The sequence below is a fragment of the Pleurodeles waltl genome, chromosome 7 (genome assembly GCF_031143425.1).
Source record: "Pleurodeles waltl isolate 20211129_DDA chromosome 7, aPleWal1.hap1.20221129, whole genome shotgun sequence".
Lineage (NCBI taxonomy): Eukaryota > Metazoa > Chordata > Amphibia > Caudata > Salamandridae > Pleurodeles > Pleurodeles waltl.
The window spans coordinates 1,464,087,854-1,464,106,102 of record NC_090446.1 but is presented as its reverse complement, the minus strand read 5'-3'; the positions used below and the strand labels follow the sequence as shown (position 1 = coordinate 1,464,106,102).

Here is an 18,249-nt window from a genome sequence, read left to right as displayed (position 1 = left end):
CAAATCAGACCACTTCCACATGGTCACACTACAAGAAGTATTGCCATTGCTAAAACTACACAACTACATGGCAACTTTAGACCTCAAGGATGCTTATTTCCATATACCAATACACCCATCGCACAGGAAATACCTAAGGTTTGTATTCAAAGGAATACATTACCAATTCAAGGTACTGCCTTTCGGATTAACAACCGCACCAAGAGTCTTTACCAAATGTCTAGCGGTAGTCGCTGCACACATAAGAAGGCAGCAAATACATGTGTTCCCATATTTGGACGACTGGCTAATCAAGGCCCATTCGTTCATAGAGTGCTCAAATCACACAAATCAGATCATACAAACCCTCTTCAAACTCGGGTTCACCGTCAACTTTACAAAATCCAACATTCTGCCGCGCAAGGTACAACAATACCTAGGAGCCATAATAGACACATCAAAGGGAGTAGCCACTCCAAGTCCACAAAGAATTCTAAATTTCAACACCATCATACAACGCATGTATCCAACACAAAAGATACAAGCAAAGATGGTATTACAACTCCTAGGCATGATGTCTTCATGCATAGCCATTGTCCCAAACGCAAGACTGCACATGAGGCCCTTACAACAATGCCTAGCATCACAGTGGTCTCAAGCACAGGGTCACCTTCTAGATCTGGTGTTAATAGACCGCCAAACTTACCTCTCGCTTCTGTGGTGGAACAACATAAATTTAAACAAAGGGCGGCCTTTCCAAGACCCAGTGCCACAATATGTAATAACAACAGATGCTTCCATGACAGGGTGGGGAGCACACCTCGATCAACACAGCATACAAGGACAATGGAACGTACATCAAACAAAACTGCATATCAATCACCTAGAACTTCTAGCAGTTTTTCAAGCACTAAAAGCTTTCCAACCAATAATAGTTCACAAATACATTCTCGTCAAAACAGACAACATGACAACAATGTATTATCTAAACAAGCAGGGGGGGGACGCACTCCACGCAGTTAAGCCTGCTAGCACAAAAGATTTGGCATTGGGCAATTCACAACCAAATTCGCCTAATAGCACAATTTATACCAGGGATCCAAAATCAACTCGCAGACAATCTCTCTCGAGATCACCAACAGGTCCACGAATGGGAAATTCACCCCCAAATTCTGAACACTTATTTCAAACTCTGGGGAACACCTCAGACTTGTTTGCGACAAGGGAGAACGCAAAATGCCAACACTTCGCATCCAGATACCCACACAAACAATCCCAAGGCAATGCCCTATGGATGAACTGGTCAGGGATATTTGCTTACCCTTTTCCTCCTCTCCCTCTCCTTCCTTACCTGGTAAACAAACTCAGTCAAAGCAAACTCAAACTCATATTGATAGCACCAACTTGGGCAAGGCAACCCTGGTACACAACGCTGCTAGACCTATCAGTGGTACCCTGCATCAAATTGCCCAACAGGCCAGATCTGTTGACACAGCACAACCAAAAGATCAGACACCCAGATCCAGCATCGCTGAATCTAGCAATCTGGCTCCTGAAATCCTAGAATTCGGGCACTTACAACTTACACAAGAATGTATGGAAGTCATAAAACAAGCCAGAAGGCCATCCACCAGGCACTGCTATGCAAGTAAATGGAAGAGGTTTGTTTGCTACTGCCATATTAATCAAATACAACCATTACACACAACTCCAGAACATGTAGTGGGTTACTTGCTTCACTTACAAAAATCTAACCTAGCTTTCTCTTCCATTAAAATACACCTTGCAGCAATATCTGCATACCTGCAGACTACCTATTTAACTTCCCTATATAAGATACCAGTCATTAAAGCATTCATGGAGGGCCTTAGGAGAATTATACCACCAAGAACACCACCTGTTCCTTCATGGAACCTAAATGTTGTCCTAACTAGACTTATGGGTCCACCTTTTGAACCCATGCACTCCTGCGACATACAGTTCCTAACCTGGAAGGTGGCATTTCTCATCGCCATTACTTCCCTAAGAAGAGTAAGCGAGATTCAAGCGTTTACAATACAGGAACCTTTTATACAACTACACAAAAATAAAGTCGTCCTAAGGACCAATCCTAAATTTTTGCCAAAGGTTATTTCACCGTTCCATCTAAATCAAACAGTGGAACTTCCAGTGTTTTTTCCACAGCCAGATACCGTAGCTGAAAGGGCACTACATACATTAGATGTCAAAAGAGCATTGATGTATTACATTGACAGAACAAAAAACATCAGAAAGACTAACCAACTATTTATTGCATTTCAAAAACCTCATGCAGGAAACCCAATATCAAAACAAGGTATAGCCAGATGGATAGTTAAATGCATCCAAATTTGCTACCTTAAAGCTAAACGACAGCTGCCCATTACACCAAGGGCACACTCAACCAGAAAGAAAGGTGCTACCATGGCCTTTCTAGGAAACATCCCAATGCAAGAAATATGTAAGGCAGCCACATGGTCTACGCCTCACACATTCACCAAGCACTACTGTGTAGACGTGTTATCCGCACAACAAGCCACAGTAGGTCAAGCCGTATTAAGAACATTATTTCAGACTACTTCCACTCCTACAGGCTGATCCACCGCTTTTGGGGAAATAACTGCTTACTAGTCTATGCAGAACATGCGTATCTACAGCGACAGATGCCATCGAACTGAAAATGTCACTTACCCAGTGTACATCTGTTCGTGGCATCAGTCGCAGTAGATTCGCATGTGCCCACCCGCCTCCCCGGGAGCCTGTAGCAGTTTGGAAGTTACCTTCAATTATTTATATATGTATCATCTCAACCTTAAATAGGTGCATACTTAGTCACTCCATTGCATGGGCACTATTACTACAATTCAACTCCTACCTCACCCTCTGCGGGGAAAAACAATCGAAGATGGAGTCGACGCCCATGCGCAATGGAGACAAGAGGAGGAGTCACTCGGTCCCGTGACTCGAAAGACTTCTTCGAACAAAAACAACTTGTAACACTCCGGCCCAACACCAGATGGCGAGCTATTGCAGAACATGCGAATCTACTGCGACTGATGCCACGAACAGATGTACACTGGGTAAGTGACATTTTCAATACAGAGCCAACTTCCTACAATACCAAAATTCACAGATTTCAGAGTAGCCATTATTGAACTGTGGAGTTTGTGTTTGACAAACTCCCAGACTATATACTCTTATGGCTACCCTGCACTTACAATGTCTAAGGTTTTGCTTAGATACTATAGGGGCATAGTGCTCATGCACATATGCCGCCACCTGTGGTATAGTGCACCCTGCCTTAGGGCTGTAAGGCCTGCTAGAGGGGTGAATTACCTATGCCACAGGCAGTGTGAGGTTGGCATGGCACTCTGAGGGGAGTCATTTTCTCCCCACCAGCACACAAGTTGTGAGGCAGTGTGCATGTGCCGAGTGAGGGGTCCCCAGGGTGGCATAAGACATGCTGCAGCCCTTAGAGACCTTCCCTAGCATCGGGGCCCTTGGTACCAGGGGTACCTGTTACAAGGGACTTACCTGAGTGCCAGGGCTGTGCCAATTGTGGAAGCAAAGGTACAGTTTAGGGAAAGAACACTGGTGCTGGGGCCTGGTTAGCAGGGTCCCAGCACACTTTTATTTATAACTTGGCATCCGCAAAAGGCAAAAAGTCAGGGGGTGACCATGCAAAGGAGGCATTTCCTTACATACTCTAACTGCAGATTGATCAGTGCCTTCCTGTCTTCATGTTGTGTGGAATGGTCTGTTTTCTATCTAAAAAGTTGCTGATTAGAAATCTGCAAACTGTGAAAGATAATTGTTTTTTTGGCTTCACATCTGAGGGATCAGTGTCACAAAATAAACTGACAGTGTGCTTACAGTGCGCTTGAGTGGTGATAATAAGTGGTTCCAGAATGAAGTTGAATCAAAGCCAGACCATGCCACCTACCTGCCTGTGGGAGCTATGCTGAAATATCTTCTTGATTCAGCCTGATGGCTGGGAATGTTCTAAAGGAGAGGAATCTATGGTTATAGGATCCATTAGAAAGAGCATTTCCTAAGTTCAATAACTTTATCTAAATATCTATTATTACTTAAATGTTTCATGCCCTTCGAAGTGGTGGGATGCCTTATGCAACTGAAGGCTGGTGACTAAAAACATTACAACCAATTAACATGTTGTGCTTTGTGAGGGTTATGAAGTTTTATTAAATTGTTGAGTATGGGTTATGGCCTGATATGTTTCTTTAGAATTTCTGTTTGTTTTCTTTTAAACTTTACAATCTTCGCTGAGGGTGTTAGATGTACAGGAAAATGCCTCTGGCCTTTGTGTTTTTGAGTTTGTAACCCATATCATCCTTGTGAGCCCAAACTTATAACCCACAACTGATTTGTTTTACTTCTGTCCTGACAGCGCTGTGAACTGTGTCAGAAATCAGGGGCCACTGTGGGCTGCTGCCTATCCTCCTGCCACAGTAACTTCCACTTCATGTGTGCCAGGTCAAGACGCTGCGTCTTTCAGGATGACAAGAAAATGTTCTGTGAAAAACACAAAGATCTCATGGATGGCGAGGTGAGGAGGTTGCTAATATGTGACTGCCAGCTTGTGGTGATGCCCTGGTGTGTATATCTAGCGTTGGGTTGCATAGTCGGAGGACTGTCAATGAACACTAGATGCTGTATCCAGGAATGGTAATATCAGGTGGCTTAGGTTACTTGATACATTCTAGCTGTTAAATGCTTGTGTTTTATTCCCCTAGGGAGTTGTCCTGACTGCAATAGACATAACCTTGTGTTTTGACTATGCCATTGGACTCGAACTGCATCTCAATAGTGAGGCCTAAATAGGGCAAAACTGTTATGGGGTTACTTGTGTAGGTTTGAGTGGACACTTTTCTTCAGGCTAGATTGTCTGCATTGTAGTTGCACCAAGTCTGATTTCTGTATGGCTGGTGTTTGTGTATAGTGGTCAATGGAATGTGGAATTCCAACTATTACTGTTTTGTAAATGTGCTCAGTAGTGTGATAACATGAAGAGTATTACAAAACTGATCAAAATTCACTCCGTATTGAAAGAAAATGAAGAATCGTCAAAACCTGTAGTACTTGGAAATGCATGCATACGTTCTTTCAGTCTCTGGGGACTGCATGCATTTCCATTAAGAACACAAAGAGAAAGGCAGTGCTACAAGAGTGTACACTTGGATGTACCAAGCAGGGCACCAAAAACTGAATTCATAACAAACCGTCTTTTTCTATCCACTTGTCTTGATTAGTAGACGGTTGTTAAAGGAGCAAATACTTATAACATCTACGTAAGTAGAATTAATATCTCCAAAGCACTGATGTAGGGAATTGGACTTCTTTGCAGATGTCACCCCCACACGTTTGCCCTCTGTAGAGCTACTGAATGTTGTTTTCGACTGACAGTGCACTGAAGCCTGCCGACCTGACCTCAGTGTCAGTGCTCTTTCCTTAAAAGAAGATGTCTAATTGTAACACAGTTGTCAAAGGACTTTAGCACCTTTGTAAGTCCCTAGTAAATGGTACTCCTGGTACCTAGGCATGGGTAATAAAGACCCATTTGTAGCATACCTTATGCCACCCTAAGGGACCCACACAGCCTGCCATTGCTGGCTGCGTGACATGGTGCAAACCATGAAGTAAAAACATGACATGACGGTAGGAAGCTGATTCTCTTTATATGGTGCACTAACAAGAAGTGGACCATGCAGAGAGGCCAGTGGATCCCCAACTGGTTTGTAGAGATAAAAGTAGCAGGACTAATGCTGTATTTTGTGGTAGTGTGGGTGAGCAGTTATGCTTATCAGAGGGTAGTGCTAAGCATTTGTTGTTCTTTCAGAGGCAATTAATGATACACACACAAACATTAAACCTGAGACCAAGTTAGAAAAATAACACTTTTTTAAATATATTCTTTAATCCCAAAAAACATCGTTAACAGGTAAGGACATTCTCAAACCTAAATACCTTTTTATTTGCAAAGGTCAACACTTGGTGAAATGTTAGTTCTTCATTGTCAATCTATAGAAGGAAAACACATTCCGCAAACAAGCACATAACGACTCACTGGACCAATCTTGTAGAGCTAAGGTAAGTACTGGGCAAGCATTAGGACCACACCAACAGGTCACTCCCTGCAGCACAGGGGCGGCTGGGTGCAGATCTGCAGATCGCGTTTGTTGCCCAATGTATTTCAGTGGGGATTGGGCACTGTGGGTTTATGCTGCAGGTTAGAAGTGGGCGTCCTGTTTGGATGAGCCACTGAGTGGGCTTTCTGTTTAGGTGAGCCACCGAATGGGCTCAGGTCTTGGATACTCGGGGACGTACGGACACCAGTGGTCCTCCTCTACTTAGTCTCAGACATTCGGGAACAGAGAGGTCTTGGACTCTTTGCTAACCGTTGCTGGTCGTGTTTGAGAGAGCCCACAGAACAGGCTGCAGGTTTGGAGTGAGGGACCAATCTGGGTGAACCAACAGTTGGGCTCAAATCTCACAAGCCTGGAGGATGAGGTGACACCAGTGGTGCTCTTCTCGGGTGCAAAGGTATGGTGGACCATCAGAGTTACCGTCACCGGCGGCAGTTGAGGGGGCTGTTGGAAGCTGGCCTAGTGTGTGGTGGACACCTATGTGTTTGCACCTTATACCAGGTCCAGGCAACTCCTATTAGTGAGTGAAACAGTGTCTAGGAAGACAGGACTCTTCATTGGTAGCTGTGGTAAGCAGCTAAGACTTATCTAGGAGGAGTGTAAAGCACTTTCAATACCACAGCAGTCACACATTAACTTATCACACCTGTGTTACAAAAGTAAAGGTACTTTATTACAGTAGCACTGAACTAGATTACTTATAGGCAGTCCCCCAACTTCAGGTAAGTACACACTATATATACACAGAGTAATTATTAGGAATTAGCATATATAAACAACAAGCATTGGCAAGAAATGGCAGAAAATAGCTAGGGCCCTATGGGGTGGAGGTGGGGTCCCTCCACCCAAGCATGTGGAGCCATTAGAAGGGAGCTGGGAGAACTCGGGACCCCAAGAGATGAGTAGCTAGGTGCAACCAGGAGAGCGGAGGTAAGTTACCTGGTCTTTCCAAGGACTAAGAAGAGGACTTGGAAAAGGAAGATTGCAAGACCAGGATCAGTCCAGTGGAACCCAATGTCGGATTCTGGAAGAAGATGACTTGCAAGAGAAGGGGATAGAGTCCAGTCCACATAGGAGTGTCCAGGTCGGGCAGGAGCCTCTACCCACCCTTTGGTGGATGAAAATCCGGGTCGACAAGGAAAGATGCAGATCAGCTGTGGAGTCCAGGAGCTGCAGGGCGGTCCTTGGAGTCGTGCAGATGATGTCCCACGTCGGTCGCTGGTTCGCAGATGGTCAGTGGTCAGGAGGACAACCAACAACCCTTGGCCAATGCAAATCTGATCAGAAGAGGATTTGTAGAGAAAGAAAAGGACCAGTGTAAGGAAATGCCTCCTTGGCATGGTTACCCCCTGACTTTTTGCCTTTGCTGATGCTAAGTTATGATTTGAAAGCGTGCTGAGGCCTGCTAACCAGGCCCCAGCACCAGTGTTCTTTCCCTAACTTGAACCTTTGTTTCCACAATTGGCACACCCTGGCATCCAGGTAAGTCCCTTGTAACTGGTACCCCTGGTACCAAGGGCCTTGATGCCAGGGATGGTCTCTAAGGGCTGCAGCATATCTTATGCCACCCTGGGGACCCCTCCCTCAGCACAGACGCACTGCTTACCAGCTTGTGTGTGCTAGTAGGGATAAAAAGACTAAGTCGACATGGCACTCCCCTCAGGGTGCCATGCCAACTTCACACTGCCTATAGGTATAGGTAAGTCACCCCTCTCGCAGGCCTTACAGCCCTAAGGCAGGGTGCACTATACCATAGGTGAGGGCATAAGTGCATGAGCACTATGCCCCTACAGTGTCTAAGCAAAACCTTAGACATTGTAAGTGCTGGGTAGCCATAAGAGTATATGGTCTGGGAGTCTGTCATGCACGAACTCCACAGCACCATAATGGCTACACTGAAAACTGTGACGTTTGGTATCAAACTTCTCAGCACAATAAATGCACACTGATGCCAGTGTACATTTTATTGTAACATACACCCCAGAGGGCACCTTAGAGGTGCCCCCTGAAACCTTAACCAACTACCCGTGTAGGCTGACTGGTTTTAGCAGCCTGCCACACTCGAGACATGTTGCTGGCCACATGGGGAGAGTGCCTTTGTCACTCTGTGGCTAGTAACAAAGCCTGTACTGGGTGGAGATGCTTCTTAACTCCCCCTGCAGGAACTGTAACAGGCTCACCCCCTTTGTTACAGCACCCCAGGGCACTCCAGCTAGTGGAGTTGCCGCCCCCTCCGGCCACGGCCCCACTTTTGGCAGCAAGGCCGGAGGAGATAATGAGAAAAACAAGGAGTCGTCACTGGCCAGTCAGGACAGCCCCTAAGGTGTCCTGAGTGGAGGTGACTGTGACTTTTAGAAATCCTCCATCTTGCTGATGGAGGATTCCCCCAATAGGATTAGGGGTGTGCCCCCCTCCCCTCAGGGAGGAGGCACAAAGAGGGTGTAGCCACCCTCAGGGCTAGTAGCCATTGGCTACTAACCCCCAGACCTAAACACACCCCTAAATTCTGTATTTAGGGGCTCCCCAGAACCTAGGAACTCAGATTCCTGCAACCTAAGAAGAAGAGGACTGCTGAACTGAAAAACCTGCAGAGAAGACGGAGACACCAACTGCTTTGGCCTCAGCTCTACTGGCCTGTCTCTGAGTAGCCAGAGTTGACCCCCCTGAGACCCCACAGCAATGCCTGCAGAGGGAATCCCAAGGCTCCCCCTGACCGCGACTGCCTGCTTCAAAGACCCGATACCTGGTAAAGGCACTGCATCCGCAGCCCCCAGGACCTGAAGGATCCGACCTCCAGTGCAGGAGCGACCCCCAGGTGGCCCTCTCCCTTGCCCAGGTGGTGGCTACCCAGAGGATCCCCCCCCCTTGCCTGCCTGCATCGCTGAAGAGACTCCTTGGTCTCCCATTGAATCCTATTGCGAACCTGACGCTTGTTTGCACACTGCACCCAGCCGCCCACGTGCCGCTGAGGGTGTACTTTCTGTGCTGACTTGTGTCCTCCCTGGTGCCCTACAAAACCCCCCTGGTCTGCCCTCCGAAGACGCGGGTACTAACCTGCTGGCAGACTGGAACCGGGGCACCCCCTTCTCCATTGAAGCCTATGCGTTTTGTGCACCACTTTGACCTCTGCACCTGACCGGCCCTGAGCTGCTGGTGTGGTAACTTTGGGGTTGCTCTGAACCCCCAACGGTGGGCTACCTTGGACCCAAACTTGACACCCGTAGGTGGTTTACTTACCTGCAAAAACTAACAAACACTTACCTCCCCCAGGAACTGTTGAAAATTGCACGGTCTAGTTTTAAAATAGTTATGTCATTTGTGTGAAAACTGTATATGCTATTTTGCTAATTCAAAGTTCCTAAAGTTCCTAAGTGAAATACCTTTCGTTTAAAGCATTACTTGTAAATCTTGAACCTGTGGTTCTTAAAATAAACTAAGAAAATATATTTTTCTATATAAAAACTATTGGCCTGGAGTTAAGTCTTTGAGTGTGTGTTCCTCATTTATTGCCTGTGTGTGTACAAGAAATGCTTTACACTACCCTCTGATAAGCCTACTGCTCTGCTCGACCACACTACCACAAAATAGAGCATTAGAATTCTCTTTTTGCCACTATCTTACCTCTAAGTGGAACCCTTGGACTCTGTGCATGCTATTTCTTACTTTGAAATAGTACATACATCCGCTGTCCTCTGGAGTTCTTTGTCCTTTTAGATGCAGGGTAGTCCTCTGAGGCTTCAGAGGTCGCTGGACCCTGGTGGACGCTTCGCTGTTGCAGTTTTTTTTTTAAGTGGGGAGACAGGCGGTAGGGCTGGGGCCAAAGCAGTTGGTGTCTCCGTCTTCTCTGCAGGGCTTTCAGGTCAGCAGTCCTTCTTCGTCTTCAGGCTGCAGAAATCTATCTTGCTTGGTTCTGGGGGCCCCTAAATACTCAATTTAGGGGTGTGTTTACGTCTGGGGGGTTAGTAGCCAATGGTACTAGCCCTGCACTTACAATGTCTACTGTTTTGTTTAGACACTGTAGGGGCATAGTGCTCATGCATCTATGCCCTCACCTATGGTATAGTGCACCCTGCCTTAGGGTTGTAAGGCCTGCTAGAGGGGTGACTTATCTATGCCATAGGCAGTGTGAGGTTGGCATGGCACCCTCGGGGGAGTGCCATGTCGACTTAGTCATTTTCTCCCCACCAGCACACACAAGCTGGCAAGCAGTGTGTCTGTGCTGAGTGAGGGGTCCCCAGGGTGGCATAAGACATGCTGCGGCCCTTAGAGACCTTCCCTGGCATAAGGGCCCTTGGTACCAGGGGTACCAGTTATAAGGGACTTACCTGGATGCCAGGGTGTGCCAATTGTGGAAACAAAGGTACAGTTTTAGGGAAAGAACACTGGTGCTGGGGCCTGGTTAGCAGGCCTCAGCACACTTTCAAATCATAACTTGGCATCAGCAAAGGCAAAAAGTCAGGGGGTAACCATGCCAAGGAGGCATTTCCTTACATGGAGCTAAAGTCTTGCAGACCCCAGAGGATGCACAGCTATGGAAAGTTTGCAACTACTGGAAGGAGCCGAAGAAACAATGTTGCAAAGTGAGGTTGTCTTGGGAGTTGCAGGCTTGTTTAGTTTCTCTGAAGTCCAGCAGTGGTTCTGGTGGCCAGGAGTAGTAGTGCTTGTTGCAGAGAAGTCCTGGTGGAGTCTTGCACAACGAATCTGGGGACCTAACCGCAGTGGAGCCCCTAAATAGCACTAACGGGGCTGGGTCACTCTGCATTGTGACCACCTATCAGAGCGGGGTCACTGACGTCGGTCACCTGTCCTGACCGACCAGATGCTCTCGGGGACTTCTGCACATCTTGTTTTCAAGATGGCAGAATCAAGTGTCCACCTGAACGTTCTCTGGGCACCACAGCTGAGGCAGTGATGGACGGGAGTGGTCACTCCTCTTTCCTTTGTGTGCTTTTGCGCCAGAGCAGAGACCAGGGGTTCCTTGACTGGTGCAAACCGGTTTATGCAAGAAGGGCACCAAATGTGCCCTTTAAAGCATACCCGTGGCTTGGGGAGGCTATCCCTCCCAAGCCATGTAACAGCTTTTTCCAAGGGTGAGAGTGTTTACTCCCCCTCCCACAGGAAATCCTTTGTTCTGCCTTCCTCTGCCTGAGTTGGTCAAGCAGCAGACGGGCAGAGGCCTGTCTCAGGGTGGCAGCAGCAGGCTGCCCGGAAAGCCCCAGAAGACTGGTAAGAGCAATGCTGTGGGTCCTCTAAGGAGCCCCCAGAGTGCATGTAATTATAAACCAATTCTGGAAATCATATTGGGGTATGATTCCAACAGGTTTGATACCAAACATACCCAGGTTCAGAGTTAACCGTCCCGTGGTGGAAGCAGTGGCCCACAGTTCCCTAATTTGGATAAGACAAGCAGGACCCAGAGGAGGCCACAGACTATCCACCTGGGTTGCAGGATCTTCAGGTGTGCACAGACAGCAGGCCCCACCAGCTGGTTGACATTGTCTTGAGGTGGCAGTGGAGTGACTCCTTCACTCCAAGGGAAATTCCTTTGTGCTTCCTGGTGCAAACAGAGTCCTTGTGATCCTGGAGGATGCACAGCTTTGGATGTTGCTGAATTCTTGCAGGATCTGGAGAAACAATGTTGCAATGGGAGCCGTCCCACTAGAAGCAGACATGTTCAGTTCCAGCGAAGACCAGCAGTGGTTCCAGGGCCAGAAGTAGAAGATGTCTATCAGAGTTCCTTGGAGAGTCTTGCTCGACTAATCTAAGGACCCACTGTAGGAAGTTGGCTCTGTATGTGCTATTTCAAAGTAAGGAATAGCATGCACAGAGTCCAAGGGTTCCCCTTAGAGGTAAGACAGTGGCAAAAATAGATAATACTAATGCTCTATTTTGTGGTAGTGTGGTCGAGCAGTAGGCTTATCAAAGGAGTAGTGTTAAGCATTTGTTGTACATACACACAGGCAATAAATGAGGAACACACACTCAGACAAATCCAGCCAATAGGTTTTGTTATAGAAAAATATCTTTTCTTAGTTTATTTTAAGAACCACAGGTTCAAATTCTACATGTAATCTCATTTGAAAGGTATTGCAGGTAAGTACTTTAGGAACTTTGAATAATTACAGTAGCATATATACTTTTCACATAAAACACAAATAGCTGTTTTAAAAGTGGACACTTAGTGCAATTTTCACAATTCCTGGGGGAGGTAAAGTATTGTTAGTTTTTGCAGGTAAGTAACCCACCTACAGGGTTCAGTTTTGGGTCCAAGGTAGCCCACCGTTGGGGGTTCAGAGCAACCCCAAAGTTACCACACCAGCAGCTCAGGGCCGGTCAGGTGCAGAGGTCAAAGAGGTGCCCAAAACACATAGGCTTCAATGGAGAGAAGGGGGTGCCCCGGTTCCAGTCTGCCAGCAGGTAAGTACCCGCGTCTTCGGAGGGCAGACCAGGGGGGTTTTGTAGGGCACCGGGGGGGACACAAGTCCACACAAAAAGTACACCCTCAGCAGCGCGGGGGCGGCCGGGTACAGTGTGCAAACAAGCGTCGGGTTTCCAATGGGAGTCAATGGGAGACCAAGGGGTCTCTTCAGCGGTGCAGGCAGGCAAGGGGGGGGGGGGGGGGCTCCTCGGGGTAGCCACCACCTGGGCAAGGGAGAGGGCCTCCTGGGGGTCACTCCTGCACTGAAGTTCCGTTCCTTCAGGTGCTGGGGGCTGCGGGTGCACGGTCTTTTCCAGCTGTCGGGATTTTAGAGTCCGGCAGTCGCAGTCAGGGGGAGCCTTGGGATTCCCTCTGCAGGCGTCGCTGTGGGGGCTCAGGGGAGACAACTTTGGTTACTCACGGTCTCGGAGTCGCCGGAGGGTCCTCCCTGAGGTGTTGGTTCTCCACCAGTCGAGTCGGGGTCGCCGGGTGCAGTGTTGCAAGTCTCACGCTTCTTGCGGGGATTTGCAGGGGTCTTTAAATCTGCTCCTCTGTAACAAAGTTGCAGTCTTTTTGGAGCAGTGCCGCTGTCCTCTGGAGTTTCTTGTCTTTCTTGAAGCAGGGCAGTCCTCTGAGGATTCAGAGGTCGCTGGTCCTGGGGAAAGCGTCGCTGGAGCAGGTTTCTTTAGAAGGCAGGAGACCGGCCCGGTAGGTCTGTGGCCAAAGCAGTTGGTGTCGTCTTTTCTTCTTCTGCAGGGGTCTTTCAGCTCAGCAGTCCTCTTCTTCTTGTAAGTTGCAGGAATCTAAATTCTTAGGTTCAGGGGAGCCCTTAAATACTAAATTTAAGGGCGTGTTTAGGTCTGGGGGTTAGTAGCCAATGGCTACTAGCCCTGAGGGTGGGTACACCCTCTTTGTGCCTCCTCCCAAGGGGAGGGGGTCACATTCCTATCCCTATTGGGGGAATCCTCCATCTGGAATATGGAGGATTTCTAAAAGTCAGTCACCTCAGCTCAGGACACCTTAGGGACTGTCCTGACTGGCCAGTGACTCCTCCTTGTTTTTCTCATTATCTCTCCTGGACTTGCCGCCAAAAGTGGGGGCTGGGTCCAGGGGGCGGGCATCTCCACTAGCTGGAGTGCCCTGGGGCATTGTAACACAAAGCTTGAGCCTTTGAAGCTCACTGCTAGGCGTTACAGTTCCTGCAGGGGGGAGGTGTGAAGCACCTCCACCCAGAGCAGGCTTTCTGTCCTCAGAGAGCACAAAGGCTCTCACCGCATGGGGTCAGAAACTCGTCCCTCAGCAGCAGGCTGGCACAGACCAGTCAGTCCTGCACTGAACAATTGGGTAAAATACAGGGGGCATGTCTAAGATGCCCTCTGTGTGCTTTGTTTTAATAAATCCAACACTGGCATCAGTGTGGGTTTATTATTCTGAGAAGTTTGATACTAAACTTCCCAGTATTCAGTGTAGCCATTATGGAGCTGTGGAGTTCGTTTTTGAAAGACTCCCAGACCAAATTCTCTTATGGCTACCCTGCACTTACAATGTCTAAGGTTTTGCTTAGACACTGTATGGGCATAGTGCTCATGCACCTATGCCCTCACCTGTGGTATAGTGCACCCTGCCTTAGGGCTGTAAGGCCTGCTAGAGGGGTGATTTACCTATGCCACAGGAAGTGTGAGGTTGGCATGGCACCCTGAGGGGAGTGCCATGTCGACGCAGTCATTTTCTCCCCACCAGCACACACAAGCTGGCAAGCAGTGTGTCTGTGCTGAGTGAGGGGTCCCTAGGGTGGCTTAAGACATGCTGCAGCCCTTAGAGACCTTCCCTGGCATCAGGGCCCTTGGTACCAGGGGTACCAGTTACAAGGGACTTACCTGGATGCCAGGGTTGTGCCAATTGTGGAGACAATGGTACATTTTAGGTGAAAGAACACTGGTGCTGGGGCCTGGTTAGCAGGGTCCCAGCACACTTCTCAGTCAAGTCAGCATAAGTATCAGGCAAAAAGTGGGGGGTAACTGCAACAGGGAGCCATTTCTTTACACCCACCCACGAATGAGCCCTTAAGTAACTCTTGAAGGGGGTTGGTCACACTCAGCAGTGACTTACCTGTCAGGGGGCATCAGATAAGTCATCTTCCTGGCCTTACTAGTCAAATGCTCCCAGGGGCTTCTGCTTGTAAGGAAATGCCTCCTTGGCATGGTTACCCCCTGACTTTTTGCCTTTGCTGATGCTATGTTTTGAATTGAAAGTGTGCTGAGGCCTGCTAACCAGGCCCCAGCACCAGTGTTTTCCCTAACCTGTACTTTTGATTCCACAATTGGCACACCCTGGCATCCAGATAAGTCCCTTGTAACTGGTACCCCTGGTACCAAGGGCCCTGATGCCAGGGAAGGTCTCTAAGGGCTGCAGCATGTATTATGCCACCCTAGAGACCCCTCACTCAGCACAGACACACTGCTTACCAGCTTGTGTGTGCTAGTGAGAACAAAATGAGTAAGTCGACATGGCACTCCCCTCAGGGTGCCATGCCAGCCTCTCACTGCCTATGCAGTATAGGTAAGACACCCCTCTAGCAGGCCTTACAGCCCTAAGGCAGGGTGCACTATACCATAGGTGAGGGTACCAGTGCATGAGCACTGTGCCCCTACAGTGTCTAAGCAAAACCTTAGACATTGTAAGTGCAGGGTAGCCATAAGAGTATATGGTCTGGGAGTCTGTTTTACACGAACTCCACAGCACTATAATGGCTACACTGAAAACTGGGAAGTTTGGTATCAAACTTCTCAGCACAATAAATGCACACTGATGCCAGTGTACACTTTATTGTAAAATACACCACAGAGGGCACCTTAGAGGTGCCCCCTGAAACTTAACCGACTATCTGTGTAGGCTGACTGGTTCCAGCAGCCTGCCACACTAGAGACATGTTGCTGGCCCCATGGGGAGAGTGCCTTTGTCACTCTGAGGCCAGTAACAAAGCCTGCACTGGGTGGAGATGCTAACGCCTCCCCCAGGCAGGAGCTGTAACACCTGGCGGTGAGCCTCAAAGGCTCACCCCTTTGTCACAGCACCGCAGGACACTCCAGCTAGTGGAGTTGCCTGCCCCCTGCGGCCCCGGCCCCCACTTTTGGCGGCAAGGCCGGAGAAAATAATGAGAATAACAAGGAGGTGTCCTGAGCTGAGGTGACTCTAACTTTTAGAAATCCTCCATCTTGCAGATGGAGGATTCCCCCAATAGGATTAGGGATGTGACCCCCTCCCCTTGGGAGGAGGCACAAAGAGGGTGTACTCACCCTCCGGGCTAGTAGCCATTGGCTACTAACCCCCCAGACCTAAACACGCCCTTAAATTTTGTATTTAAGGGCTCTCCCTGAACCTAGAATTTAGATTCCTGCAACTACAAGAAGAAGGACTGCCTAGCTGAAAACCCCTGCAGAGGAAGACCAGAAGACAACAACTGCCTTGGCTCCAGAAACTCACCGGCCTGTCTCCTGCCTTCCAAAGAACTCTGCTCCAGCGACGCCTTCCAAAGGGACCAGCGACCTCTGAATCCTCTGAGGACTGCCCTGCTTCGACGACGACAAGAAACTCCCGAGGACAGCGGACCTGCTCCAAAAAGACTGCAACTTTATCCAAAGGAGCAGCTTTAAAGACCCCTGCAATCTCCCCGCAAGAAGCGTGAGACTTGCAACACTGCACCCGGCGACCTCGACTCGGCTGGTGGAGAACCAACACCTCAGGGAGGACCCCCGGACTACTCTACGACTGTGAGTACCAAAACCTGTCCCCCCTGAGCCCCCACAGCGCCGCCTGCAGAGGGAATCCCGAGGCTTCCCCTGACCGCGACTCTCTGAAACCTAAGTCCCGACGCCTGGAAAAGACCCTGCACCCGCAGCTCCCAGGACCTGAAGGACCGGACTTTCACTGCAGAAGTGACCCCCAGGAGTCCCTCTCCCTTGCCCAAGTGGAGGTTTCCCCGAGGAAGCCCCCCCTTGCCTGCCTGCAGCGCTGAAGAGATCCCTTGATCTCTCATTGACTTCCATTGCGGACCCGACGCTTGTTCTAACACTGCACTCGGCCGCCCCCGCGCCGCTGAGGGTGAAATTTCTGTGTGGGCTTGTGTCCCCCCCCGGGGCCCTACAAAACCCCCCTGGTCTGCCCTCCGAAGACGCGGGTACTTACCTGCTGGCAGACTGGAACCGGGGCACCCCCTTCTCTCCATTGAAGCCTATGCGTTTTGGGCACCACTTTGAACTCTGCACCTGACCGGCCCTGAGCTGCTGGTGTGGTGACTTTGGGGTTGCTCTGAACCCCCAACGGTGGGCTACCTTGGACCAAGAACTGAACCCTGTAAGTGTCGTACTTACCTGGTAAAACTAACAAAAACTTACCTCCCCCAGGAACTGTGAAAATTGCACTGTGTCCACTTTTAAAATAGCTATTTGTGAATAACTTGAAAAGTATACATGCAATTGAAATGATTCAAGGTTCCTAATGTACTTACCTGCAATACCTTTCAAACAAGATATTACATGTTAAATTTGAACCTGTGGTTCTTAAAATAAACTAAGAAAAGATATTTTTCTATACAAAACCTATTGGCTGGATTTGTCTCTGAGTGTGTGTACCTCATTTATTGTCTATGTGTATGTACAACAAATGCTTAACACTACTCCTTGGATAAGCCTACTGCTCGACCACACTACCACAAAATAGAGCATTAGTATGATCTCTTTTTACCACTATTTTACCTCTAAGGGGAACCCTTGGACTCTGTGCATGCTATTCCTTACTTTGAAATAGCACATACAGAGCCAACTTCCTACACTGCTCATCTTAGTTCCAAGATGGCAGAATCAAGTGGCCTCCTGGCAGAGCTCTGTGCACCTCCCTACAGGAGGAGGTGGACAGGTGGGTGGTCACTCCCCTGTCCTCAGTGTAGTTTCATGGCACAGCTGGAACCAGGTGTTACTGAGCTGGTGCAAACAAGGAGGGAGCCAAATGTGCTCTTCAAAGCAGTCTGGGTGCGCTCAGAGGCCACTCCACCCCAGATCCTATATACCTAATGCACAGGGAGAGGTGGTCACACCTCTACCTTGCTGGAAATCCTTTGTTTTGCTCCTCCTACCTGAGCCTGGCTCATCAGCAGGAGGGCAGAGCAGTGTCAAGGGTCAGCACCAGCGTTTGCTGGCCATTACAGCCCCTAAGGCTGCACAGGCAGAACGGGGGATCCCCAAGGGAACTCCCAGAGTACATGGTATCATGATTCCAACATGTTTGATACCAAAACCGCCCAGGCTTGGTGTAGGAAAATACCATTGTTGACAAGGTTACCCCCTAACCCTTTGCCTTTTGTTGATACCAGCTTTGATTGAAAGCGTGCTGGGACCATGCTAACCAGGCCCCAGCACCAGTGTTCTTTTCCTATATGTAGGAAGTTGGCTCTGTATGTGCTATTTCAAAGTAAGGAATAGCATGCACAGAGTCCAAGGGTTCCCCTTAGAGGTAAAATAGTGGTAAAAATAGATAATACTAATGCTCTATTTTGTGGTAGTGTGGTCGAGCAGTAGGCTTATCCAAGGAGTAGTGTTAAGCATTTGTTGTACATACACATAGACAATAAATGAGGTACACACACTCAGAGACAAATCCAGCCAATAGGTTTTG

At 48.6% G+C, this 18,249-nt stretch overlaps 1 protein-coding gene across 2 annotated transcripts in view; it reads left to right on the top strand.

Annotated features, from left to right (window-relative positions):
- KMT2B (lysine methyltransferase 2B) overlaps nucleotides 1-18,249 on the top strand; it is a 728,361-nt gene that overhangs the window by 268,335 nt on the left and 441,777 nt on the right. For both annotated transcript variants that reach the window (XM_069201148.1, XM_069201147.1), the window contains exon 22: nucleotides 4,406-4,564. In XM_069201148.1, coding sequence (XP_069057249.1) covers nucleotides 4,406-4,564 — 159 coding nt within the window. The remainder of the gene's footprint in view (nucleotides 1-4,405; nucleotides 4,565-18,249) is intronic.